The sequence below is a fragment of the Falco biarmicus genome, chromosome 2 (assembly GCF_023638135.1).
Source record: "Falco biarmicus isolate bFalBia1 chromosome 2, bFalBia1.pri, whole genome shotgun sequence".
In the NCBI taxonomy this organism is placed as follows: Eukaryota; Metazoa; Chordata; class Aves; order Falconiformes; family Falconidae; genus Falco; species Falco biarmicus.
In genome coordinates, this window is record NC_079289.1 from 93,903,992 (window position 1) to 93,916,036 (window position 12,045).

At 38.0% G+C, this 12,045-nt stretch overlaps 1 protein-coding gene across 7 annotated transcripts in view; it reads right to left on the reverse strand.

Moving 5' to 3' along the window:
* The window catches only part of GLRA2 (glycine receptor alpha 2), a 131,523-nt gene that overhangs the window by 71,528 nt on the left and 47,950 nt on the right, over positions 1 to 12,045 (reverse strand). For all 7 annotated transcript variants that reach the window (XM_056329785.1, XM_056329786.1, XM_056329782.1 and 4 more), the window contains exon 7: positions 10,793 to 11,007. In XM_056329785.1, coding sequence (XP_056185760.1) covers positions 10,793 to 11,007 — 215 coding nt within the window. The remainder of the gene's footprint in view (positions 1 to 10,792; positions 11,008 to 12,045) is intronic.

The window sequence follows — 12,045 nt, forward strand, 5'->3', positions numbered from 1 at the left end:
CCATTTCAAAAACAACAAAAAAAAAGGTGGTTCAAAGTCAGCAGCAATGGTTTGGGAAAATTCCCTGATAAGTAAGAACATTATTCTAAACTACCCTTTGCATAGCTTCAACAAAGGGATATTTTTTTACAAAAAGCAGTTCCTCAGAGAAAATGTTCGACCCCTCCAAAAATGTGTATCACTGAGGAGCACAGATCTAACACAACATGTACTATACAGATAAAGAGGACTTAAAGAAATTTGATTTTAGCTGAAAATAGCAGAATCTGGTTTTAGCTATGAATATTATAGCTGAAAATTCATTTTTATTCTTTCTTCAGGGTGATTTTCAGTTGTCTTTCAGAAGGGCATGTCAAAAGAGTATGAATTACAAAAAAAAAAAATCATAATGAGGACAACAGCTAGCACTAGCGAGGATTTATTTTAAAAGCCTGTTTCACAGATGGCAGACAGAGGAGCTGGGTAAAATGCTTTTGAACTGTGCTGTGGTCAACAGCTGCTATTGAGGCTGCCTTTCCTTAACTAAGAGGGAAGTACATCTGGAGGAAGTCAGCCTAATCATGGAAATCATGAATGAAACTGGCCAGATGAACTTGTCATGAAGTGCAGTTCCAATATTCAGGTAATCCACAGTCTTTTAATTAGATATGCCTTTCAATTTGGGAAAAGCTTTTACTGAAACCTCATTAATGTAAGAAGCTAATCAACTCTTACAGCTGCACTCACCGAGAGAGTTTTACGTTTAAACAATTCACCATGAAATCGTTTGCCAAGCTACAAGTCTTGCCTGGAAACATGTGTAGCACACACTTTTTTGACTTGTTGCAAAACATCTGTCTCCTGCTCCAGTCAATGCAGAAAAAGATAAGAAATCACCTCTGTATGCAGTGGTGTGGCTGGCACATAGACATCTAGCATGAGCAACGCAGAGTTTACACCCATTCTAAGAGGGCACTGGAAAATTGTTAAAAGAAAATAAAATTTTCATTTCTTATTTACCAAAAGACAACACTACCCAGTTAAAATCAACACTATACCATTACTAAAGAATGATAAATGAACCAACTTCAGAAAGAATAATTAACCATTTAAGACAATAATTATGACTTATTCTTCCCACTCACTAGTTGGGACCGATAGAGAAAACAAGACATATAAAAAGACCACACTGCTTCCTGGAGCGGTATTTTAGCTATTTTGAGATACATAAAAGGGTTTGGGTTTGGTTTGTTTGTTTGTTTTTTCATATCCAGGGGTAGATAGATGCATAACTGAGTAGTTGTTTTGTGCTGTTATCTTTGTGGCATAACCCTGCCATCCTTGACTTGGAGGGGGGCTGGTGAGAAGTAACAGCAGCAGTAAAGCCTAGGCATCTCACGCTTTAATTCACATCATTCCCAGTGACAGGATTTTGTTTTCATTCGGAGCAGATTCTGTTTCTGCTACAAGGTTCAGGAGACAGCAAAATGCAGCCAACAAATTCATAAAATAGATCCTGTCAGACAACTACGGCTTCCTTAAGAAAGCAAGCAAGTAGTTTGACTGTTTGAATAAGAAAAAGCAACAGAACACACTGTCTAACTAGTTTTTATTATAATTCTGGCATTTGGGCTGCTTCATTTTCCTAACTTTTTTTTTTTTTTTTTTTTGTCAGTTCCATGCAAATGTAAACTGTTTTTAAGCCAGTTTTTGATGAGCAGAGCACGCTCAAGCATAGTGGTGCAGTCCAGGAAGGTGGTACTCTCATTGCTGTCTGTGGCCATCTACATGGTTCCCTGGAAAGTTAAGACATATTTTTAAGCTGATCATGCACTATAAAGAGATGGACATCAGTGCCTTCTGACTACAGATAAATTTTTAAAGTAGCACTGTTCATCATATTTAGTACAACTCAATCAATAGTATTTTGATTGCCACTACGCCCACAAAGGGAAATGGCCTTCTGCAGAAAAGAGACAAAAAAAGCAATCATTTATAGCAATGAAATACTTTAATTTTTAGTTTCTCAGTAGACTATCTTTTAATAGAAATAGTTTCTCCCATATGTAACAGATATTGATATGTTCTCATTATAATTCATTATTGATAATTATGTATAACATAATTGTGCTATCTTTTCTATGAATACATGTACTGAGGAACATTTGTAAAGTGTTCTCCCCTGTTTTTTTAACTTATATTTTCTGCTGTGATTTAGTGACATTTCTTTCCAGACGTACTGAGAGTTCCGGCTCAGTTCCCCAGAGCCTTAACCTTTGGTAGAATAAGGAAAGCCAGCACACTGTGTCTATTTCTCACAGACAGGGATGCCTAACACTAGATACAAGCTACTGAAAATCAAAGCCCTTTGCTCTCATGCTCCCTTCTCTTTGAGACAAGATATCTCAATTAACTCCAAGCTTCTAGGAAGAAGAAATAAAGAGGAAAAGAGACTACTTCATCAGGGCTTTTAAATTTACTACTAGGTTCTGTGCATAATGATGCATTCTAGAGTGCATGACTGTATTTCCATGCCTTAAAAAATATTCTATTCTTTTCTTGCCAATGCCTAGTTTACAATTGTTCCATTTCCAAAGCTGATTTTACCACAACAAAAAATAGTGTGCCCCACTATCGGTAAATTAAAATCATGGTCATGTCCTAACACATATACTATATGTAAAAACAAGACACTGAGTCATATAGTTTCTCCCCCTGCAGGAGTTTGTTTGATGCATCCATGAAAAAAAAGTAAATTGCCTCTCTCTGTTTTCTTTGGGAAGGAGAGGGGAGGAAGGGGTTAATACTTCCAGGCATCAGTATAAACAAACAATTGTTTTCCCCACAAAAATGTTTCCCAAAGGAAAAATGACCTGGCATCCAAAGCAGTGGAACTCAAAAACAACTTCTGGGGAGTAAGATGCCAATGTCCCAGCCAACTTAACAGCCGCGTGCAGTGTGCGCTGCTGTTCGGATGGGAAGGAAGCAGGCTTAGGGTACACTGCAAATGAAAGTGGTTTTCCCTGACTCCAGGGGGTCCCATCAACATTATTTCAAATGAAATATTAACAGAGGATATTCATAAGTAATACTCCTAGATGATCTAATAGAGTCAAGACTTGCAATTATTTGAAATGAATGAGCCACAACAGCATACGCTGTTGCTTCAGAGTGGGTTTGCAGTGCTTATGTGTGTGAAAGAGCGACGTGGAGCACTCCTCAGAGAGCCACTAAAAGCTGCCAGCAGGTCCTGCAGGGTGCAACAATGAAGCCAGAGAGCCCCAGTACTGCACCAGGGTTATGAAACAACTGGCAGACTGGTGTGCACAATAACTTCAACTCTTCTCTGATGCTTGAAATAGGCTCTGCTGAATGCCAGCCCTCCCAGATGACTGCATTATAAAACCTGCTGAGGAAGTGCCAGTAGTACTCAAACTACATCCCAGAGGTATTCAGACACATCTTATTGCATATTTTTAGCTGTCACGCATGGCAGCAACTACTGTTTTTGTAGTACAGTAAATACCACTGTCTTCACTATACAGGAAAGTAAATTTTAAAGTTTAGATTAACACAGTGAAAAAGTGACTGATTTACTCAGTCTTTTATTTTTTACTTTCATAAAGTAGAATCTACTACAGATCCTAATATAGTAGTCTTTATCAGACAACATACCAGTCAGTATCTTGTCAATCAGCTTTGCACAGAATGAAGGGCAGCAAGAATTTCACTAAAATTCATACACAACCACAGTTAAGACCCAAAGACCGAGTAGGACATCACATGTCTATGGCCAAGCTAAAGAGAATAATGTGGCAGTTTCTAACAGCAGATTTAGGTCCTGCCTTTAATATCTACATCCTTCTATCTCCTGCTGTTCTCACAAGAAGCATAGATCCTGGTGCTTTCTGTCTCTTATCCATGCAGCAGACCCAAGTCTTCAGTTTTACAGAATTGGAAATGGTTGTGAAATGGAAGAAAAAAAAAATTCTTCCTATAATGGATGCATGATCATAGCATATATAACTGTGCCAAAGCTCATCCAACATGGATGTAATTGAGATACTGCTCCAAGGGAAATTGTAACTATACAACCTAGCTGTGTAAGTATCTACCTACATCTTAAAGGTGCAAGGTTTGCAAGAAGGCAAAGTGTCTTTCACAAGACAAGCTGATGTAGGTGGAAGGAGCAGAGAAGTTTCTGGGCATCATACACTACTTTCATAAGTGCCAAGCGCATTTGGTCAAGTTGGTATTAACATGGCCACAGTGCTACTGATACTTGAAAGTTCTTTCTGGTACATCACATATCACCTGATACATGTACCACATCTTTTACTGCAGCTCAAACACTCTCTTGCCCTCAAGCACAAACACATTAATATCCTGCCTCAAAACCATTCATGAGAAAATATAAGTAAAGGGGGGAGAAGTAAGAATAAAGAAATGGAACATGCAGCTTTTTAGCTGTAGAGCAGAATCAGAAAAAAACCCTCTGTTAAACTTTAAGTTATGAGCAGGTGTTTATAAACAATTTGACAGGAATTTATCTTACAGTATTTTGAAGGACTATTTACTTTACACACAGAATTCTACACATCACAATCAGTTTGTACTCAAGAAATTGCTTCAATAAGTTGCAGCAAGCAAGGACATGCCCATTTACTTATGACCCATGCTTTATTTTGGAACCTTTTGTTGAAAAATAGGTTCGGTCTATGTGTTTTCCTTCGTTATGTAGTTTAGAACAGATCTCTGTATCCAGATGCAAGTACTGCATGGAATGTAACAATGGATATTGAACAGATTTGCTGAATAAAGGTTTTAGTTGTACCTAGCTTTGCCAAGCTAAAAAAAAAAAAAAAAAAAAAAAAAAAAAGAAGAGCTAAAGCAGGTTTCATGATCTCTTACTATAAGTAAAAGAATGGGGAGGGAAAATAAAGTTATAGAAAACATTCAAAATTAACAAAACAAGTGAGTGCTACAACATTCCCATGTAGGCACCTGACTGAAGAGTAGATCCTTATGGTTACCTGACAGTGCATCCTGACTTGCCAAGAGTTTGGACAGCATGCCCACTTTTATTATGGTCAAGAAAACTGACAACCACTAGGATGTTTCTTTTTATATCTGCTCAAGGTCCCTGAATACATTTTTTTAAATTGGAAATTTGATTGCAGTTCCCCTATCACAATACATAAATGTATGACATAGGGCAGGAATATTAAACATCAAAGTAATGTTTTAGGACCATCAGTTTTCCAACAGGAATTTGTGAACATCTAACAAAAATAGGATTGGCTTAATTATTTAAGCAGTATGTGAAGTGCTCAGACACCTGTATAAGCCAAGTACCAGGTAATGTATCTCCTGATCACTGAATTACTCCTGTATTTCCTCTTTGGATCCTGAGACTAAAGTAAAAGTAATTTGTCAAAAAATTGCTTCCATTCCAAGTTACTTCATTATTGCTTTTTTTACCATAACGCTGCTCCAAAATGTATCGTCTCTGTATTTTGTTACATGAAAGAGTAAGCTATCACCTTAGGTGCTCTAGTTCCTATGAAAGCAAACGAACACAGAATAATATAATAGCTGATAACAGCATCTGTTCCTTTTTCTTTGTTGTTATTTTCCCACATTTCTTCCCTTTTTTTCTTTTTAAATTTTATTATGGCATCATTTTAACCTTAATTCAAATTTTTAAATGCGCTGTATTCTTGGAGACTCTTTACTTGTTAACTTTTGGCATTAAGAAATGAAAGGTTACTTTCTCAGACTGGTCTGCCAGAAGCCCAAGGATCTTGAAAAGTCTCCAAATACAGAATCATAGAATCATAGAAACATTTAGGTTGGAAAAGACCTTTGAGATCATCAAGTCCAACCTTTAACCCAGGACTGCCAGGTCCATCACTGAATCATGTTGCTAAGCACCACATCTACACATTTTTTACACACCTCCAGGAATAGTATGCTGTGGACAGTGGATGACATGTAAAAGCAGTCATTTACTGCCACAGGGGACAGACTTCATTGACTTTGGTTTTGCAAGTGTCTGCCCCTATTAGAACATAATGCTTTTATTGCATTTGGTAAAGCATTTAGTGATCCAAAGCAAAATGAAGTGAATGGAAGGGTTCCCAGAGGTTTTGATGACCTTTGAATGAAACTTTTTCTGCACAGATTGCTCCCCAGGGAAGGAGCATGCATTCATTAAGCACTGTGCATTAAAGTAACACAATACGAATGCTATGCAACTGTGTAAAATACAGTTGCTATCACTTACTTGTCTTAAAGTGTCCTGAAATGTTTTGCTTTATGACATTGAAAGTAATTCATTCTCTTGGACTGCTGTTGCTAAGGTTTCATTTATATAAGTGTTTTAAGAAGAAAGCAATCTGAAAAATACCCAATTACTAGCACAGCAGAAAACTCATTCTTTCAAATGCCTCCTTTGAAAATGCTTTAAAACTTTTGCTTCTGTTGATTCAACAAAAGGGAAGCTGTTTAAACATAAATAGAATAGCAAGAGATCTTCATTCAGTGCTCTCAAGAACTGGTTTTTAACACTTCTCAACAGTTCTGTGCTATTGTACCTTGATATCCTCCCCTTTACTCTCCAGCTTATATGGAGCTGAGACCAAAAGTACATAAAAGCATATCCCGTGTATCTGTGTCCCTTAGGTTGCGCAGACATTCCTTAATCCATATTTTGATGAATACATATTGCCATTTCTGTGCCACAGGTCTGATACTTCCAGAAGGCGTTGGATCTAAGCACATGCTGAGTATTGCATAGGTGTAGGTAGGTTACATCAGATTCCCTGTTTGTGTGCCGTAGAGTTTCTCTGCATAGATGAAGTCCAGCAAACCCTGGGTGCGAGGAAGCTCCCTGGCTCAGGCACAGGGCTCGCACAGAAAGTTCAGGGCTCTCTGAGGGATTCATTGTGAATATGTGGTCACGCTGATCACCCAGCCGGCCGACTGGCAAGAACTGCTTGTGTAGCTGGGTGCACAAACATTTGTCTAGCTGAAGTTAAACACATGAAAGTGTGGGAAGGGAAACAGATCATAGGAATCCTGTTGTTTTGGATTACCATTTCTGGGCATCCCAGTGATGGATCAGCCCAACTGGAGGGAGAGTTTTCAACCCCAGCTTTCTGGATGAGCTCCTTACCACGCCCTATTACACTCAATAAGGATAACCCTTGTTACAGATCCCTCACTAGTCTTCTGTAACAAACACAAAATAATGCAATTTACATCATTATAAGAGGTTGACACCGTAGTAACTATTTCTCTGTAGATACTCCCTATACAGAAAGTCCTTCTATGAAGGAAGCAGGATGCAGTACTGCTCAGCTTACGCTAAAACTGTAAAGGAAAAGAACCTTTCTGCTTGCTGAAACAGGCACTGCAGGTCTCCCTTCCTAGAACAGTAGCTTTGTTGGGATGTAAGTCCTGTCATGTTTTATCCTTACCTTTTGTAACAAAGAAGTCAGTTTTGCAGAAGAATAAGGAACAAAAAATGCATATTGATTTATTTATTACTCTGTTTCTGATATTGGAATGTTACCCTATATCCTTAGATAGAATTTCAAAATGCTCCAAAGATAATAATTCCACAGAAATGCTACAATAATTACCAAAGAAATACAACCATATTTCATTTGGAAGAGGCTTTATAGATGTTTCTCTTATGTGCAGCAAACATGAGCCTCAGCTGGAATTCATTTTACTCTGATTTCCTTTCCTTTCCCTTTCTTTTCAACAGTCTCAATCTTATGTTTAATTTCAACAACTGAATGCCTAATGTCTGTGTTTCCATGACCTACCATTATGAAATCTGTACCAAAATGAATATTAGTTACTAATATGGGAAAGAGCAGTTTACAGCAAACAGAACTCTGTCATGTAATCTTATACCAGGGTTAAGAACAGTAGATAGGTAATTTCTTCTAAACCATAACACTTTCATCATTCAGATAGTAACTTGGAAACAGACAAATCACCTAACGAGGTATCTTATCACAATTCTTCTTTGCCTTTTTTAGGTAAAGAAATTGTCCCCTTTAATGTTGGCAAGTTTTGATGTGTTGTTTTTTGTGGTAAGCTCTACTAAAACAGAGAAGAATGAGAAGAAACTCTCAGCATGAGACAGTGGGTAAATCAAAGGTTAAGTGCTATAAATGTGTGTTAACATGAACAGGATGCAAAGAAGGATGGGGAAAAAATAAAACTCTTGTTTTCAATTCTAGGCTGCTTGGCTGCTTTCACAAAGCAAAGTTGCATCTGTCTTTTCAGTACTCCTGCAAAAATAACCCTACTGTCATGTCTTATTCTGTTAGATATTCATGCTTGGAGCATTTTTTAAATGGATGTTTTATTGACAGCGTAACTTTCTGTGTCTTGGCAATATGTAGACGGGACTTAAAAAAACGTTACTTTTAAAGAACCATTTTGGAACTTCGGATTTAACATTTATTTTATTCAATTATTTTTATATTTTTATTTCTAAATGCATTTCAGCTGGACAGATTTAATTAAGAAATATAATTTTGGTATTAAGTTACAGATGAGGTTTTTAAATGGCTAGGTGTCTGCAACAGCAACAGCAAGAGAAGCTTGCTTCTTTGTGTAAGGAATCAGATAGTGGTGATCTAAGACCTGTATGGTGGTGCATGGCTCTACAGCTATACCTATACACAAAGCCTGTTTTGGAGTGCTTTCGTTTTGGTCAGTCCCATGTTTCTTCAGGCACCTGAGTTATCCGAGGTGGGAATCACCTGACGGGTATGCTAACATTTACTTAAAACCACATGTTAAAGTCAACTGGCACTACTTCAAAAGCCCCCACAAGGATTAACTCACTTGTATAGAGACCAAAGCTGTAAAGGACAGTTCAACTGACTTACACAGTGAAATTGCAACAGCCAGGTGTAGCCTGACTGAAATACATGTGCTGGGCTCTCTGGTGAGGTACTTCAGTGCACGTCTCATGGCAAACTGAAACAGCAGAAAAGGAGATGATGGAGCAGGGGCAGAGCATCATCATTCTGACATGACTCTGACAGATGCTGAAATAAATGTATTTAATCCAGAGGCTGGAGAAGAACCTCTAATAAACAAATAGCCACAGTAAACATATTCTGGATCTTCCTATTTCTTCTGCTCAGCAGAAGCCCAGAAAATTATCCAGAAAATACTTTTCTACTGAAAGAAGGCAGAATACAAAAGGGAGAAACATTTCAGCTGGATCAAATGCAGATGGCAAAAACTTTTTCTAAAGTGTTAGCATTTTGGACATGCTAACATTGCAGAGCTCCTTTGCAGGGTATGTTTGCCCAGTTCAAAACATGGGTGGAAATCTCCACTACAGTGATTGTACCATCTGTAATTCTCAAGCCAGTTAATTAAAAAAAAATTTGGAATATACCACATGGAGTTGTGCTGTACCATCTATTCACAGTCTTCAGTGATTCCAGACTTGCCATCTATAGAGTCTACATGCTCCTTGCCAAGATTATCTCTTTGTTGACTTTCTTTTCAGGGTGTTCTCTTTGCAATATTGACTGAATTGTCTGAACAAATGTTTAAGAAATTATCAATTTGAAATTCTGAGTTCATATATGAAAAGCTTTCACTTTGCATGGAAAATTATATGTATCTCCAAGTGAACAAGTGAAGCTGAACCAAGTGTTGTAGTCACCAGATTTTTAAGTAATACTTTCTCATTACCAACAGAAGAGTAACAATCTGTGCAGTTTTCAAAGTTGCCCTATATATGCTCCACTTGCACAAATTACAGTATTTAGAATGAGACTAAATGTGATACTGAGGGTAAAGTAGAACAAAATACAACATGCTTTTGGAATGGATCATGATCTGTACAAACACTAAACATTCATGTTTTCAACCCCTGTGATGTTGGACTGCTGTAAAGAGGACTCTTCAGAGAGTATATCTCGTGACTCCTTAGAATATTGTAAACTGGCCTGCCTCTGAGGTATCTTCCAGAAAATTGTGCAAAACACGCACATAAAATTCTGCTGGGAATACTATCAGCAGAAGCATTCAGGCTGTGCCTATTCTGAAAAGAGCTGTCAGCCTGACTAAACAAAGAACTCATTCTGTAACCTGTAAACCCATCTACAGCATCTGGCCTGGATTAAAAAGACACAAAATTTGAATGAGAGGACTTTTCTGTGCATAGACAGGATCAAGGTCTGCAGACAACACTTGAATAAGAACATGGACAAATTCTGCCATGAAGCAAAGACATCAGCCATTCCTTACTGAAAAGATTCACCAGAGAAACCATCTAGGTATACATGGTGTATATATATGTATTTTATATATACATATTTTAATATATATTTATATATACATTGGACTAAGTGCCATATCCAGAAACATCAAGATATTTAAGAGTCTAACAGTCCAGGAAAGACAGACAGTTTATAAAGTCCCCAGTCACATAGAATGTCCAGTTTTCATGAAAGTGTTTTCAGAAATCCAGTCAGATACTTAAATACTTCAGAAAATTTGCTTCCAAGTGCTGAAATCTAAGTACAAACCAGTAGAAAATCATTGAAAATCCATACTTCTGAAAACTCCAGCCACCCCACAATACAACAGAAACCTGCCTTAATCCAAATGCAAGGGTATTGTAACGGTTTAACATCACAGTCATCGCTTTTTCATATCAGGTGCATATTTACACAGACCTTTCAGAAACTATAAAAAGTAGTACAAATATTTCTTGTTAATAACAACAAAATTGCATCTTGGTGCAACAAAATTATTTCCTTACTTTTGGGAGGGAAGCTCTCGATCCTGAGCTTTGTGTAGTCATTGTCAAAACTGTAGTGATACCCAGTGCGACTCTAGCTGGAGCAGCATCCATGTTGATCCAGAAAGAAACCCAGGATAAAATGACAATCAGCAGGCTAGGAATGTACATCTGGATTAAATAGTATCCCATCTGACGCTCCAAATGAAACTTGACTTCAATGCATGTAAACTTTCCTAGAACATGAAATTACTTTCATAAATGCTTTTTGCACATTTTTATCTTGTTTTCTGAACATAAGTTAGATACATGGCCTGTTTCCTAACCTAACACTATAAGAAAGTCCTGATACACAAATGCAAATTGGCCATTTGTTGCTTGCTAGCTTGGGGGGTGCATGGGACCCCTGAAGCAAACTGCCTTAGGTCTTCACGTTGGCTGAGAAAATGCATATTGGCACAGTTGTTTCACCTCCAGAAAATACAATGTCATATTTCTTTTCTCAAAATTTAATGAGATTTTACTTTAGTCAAGTATAATGTTTAGTATTAAAAGGGGACAGCATTTTGCTCTTCTGATGACATGAGATTAAGCAAAAGTACTTAAACAGACAAATTGTAAACTACTAATCTGACAGACCTATGGTAGATCACACAGCTTCTCATTCTGGTCATGCCATTTGCCTGTGTCTGTGGATTACATCTTGCAGCAGAATCACCTCAAAGCCTACTTTGAATTTTGCCAAAAGTCTAACTCCAGGAAACCCACAACAATCCCTTGTGGGAGGTGTGTGATACTTCAAACAACAGGTAGCTGTTCTGGAAGGGTAGAGTAAGGAAGAAGTTTAGGATTGCCTGGCAGTGGAGCTAGTCCTGCATTGGGGGGTGGGGAGTCCTGAGTTGCAACAGCTCATCAACCGCTTAACCCAGTGGCTCTGTGCTGCTCTCCAAAGTACGGTGGTTTAGATGCTGTGGAGGCTCTCACTTGAGGCAGACTAACCCCAGTACAAGAAAGTCAGTTCTGCCTGAAGTGTCATGCTAATGATCTCAAAGGACCCCTTTTGTGTTGGTTGGTCAAGTGCATGGAGATGTGTTGTTTCTCATTCATCCTTTCAGGGGAAATTAGATTTCTTGATCCTTTTGTGATGCACGTCTATTTTTCTGCTAGTCTAGAAAGCTGAACAGCAGGGTGCTAGATAGAGTTGGCACAAAGGACAATGCAGAGGCTGTTTGACAGAGACAGGAGTGAAGAACTGAATAACATCTCTTGGCAGG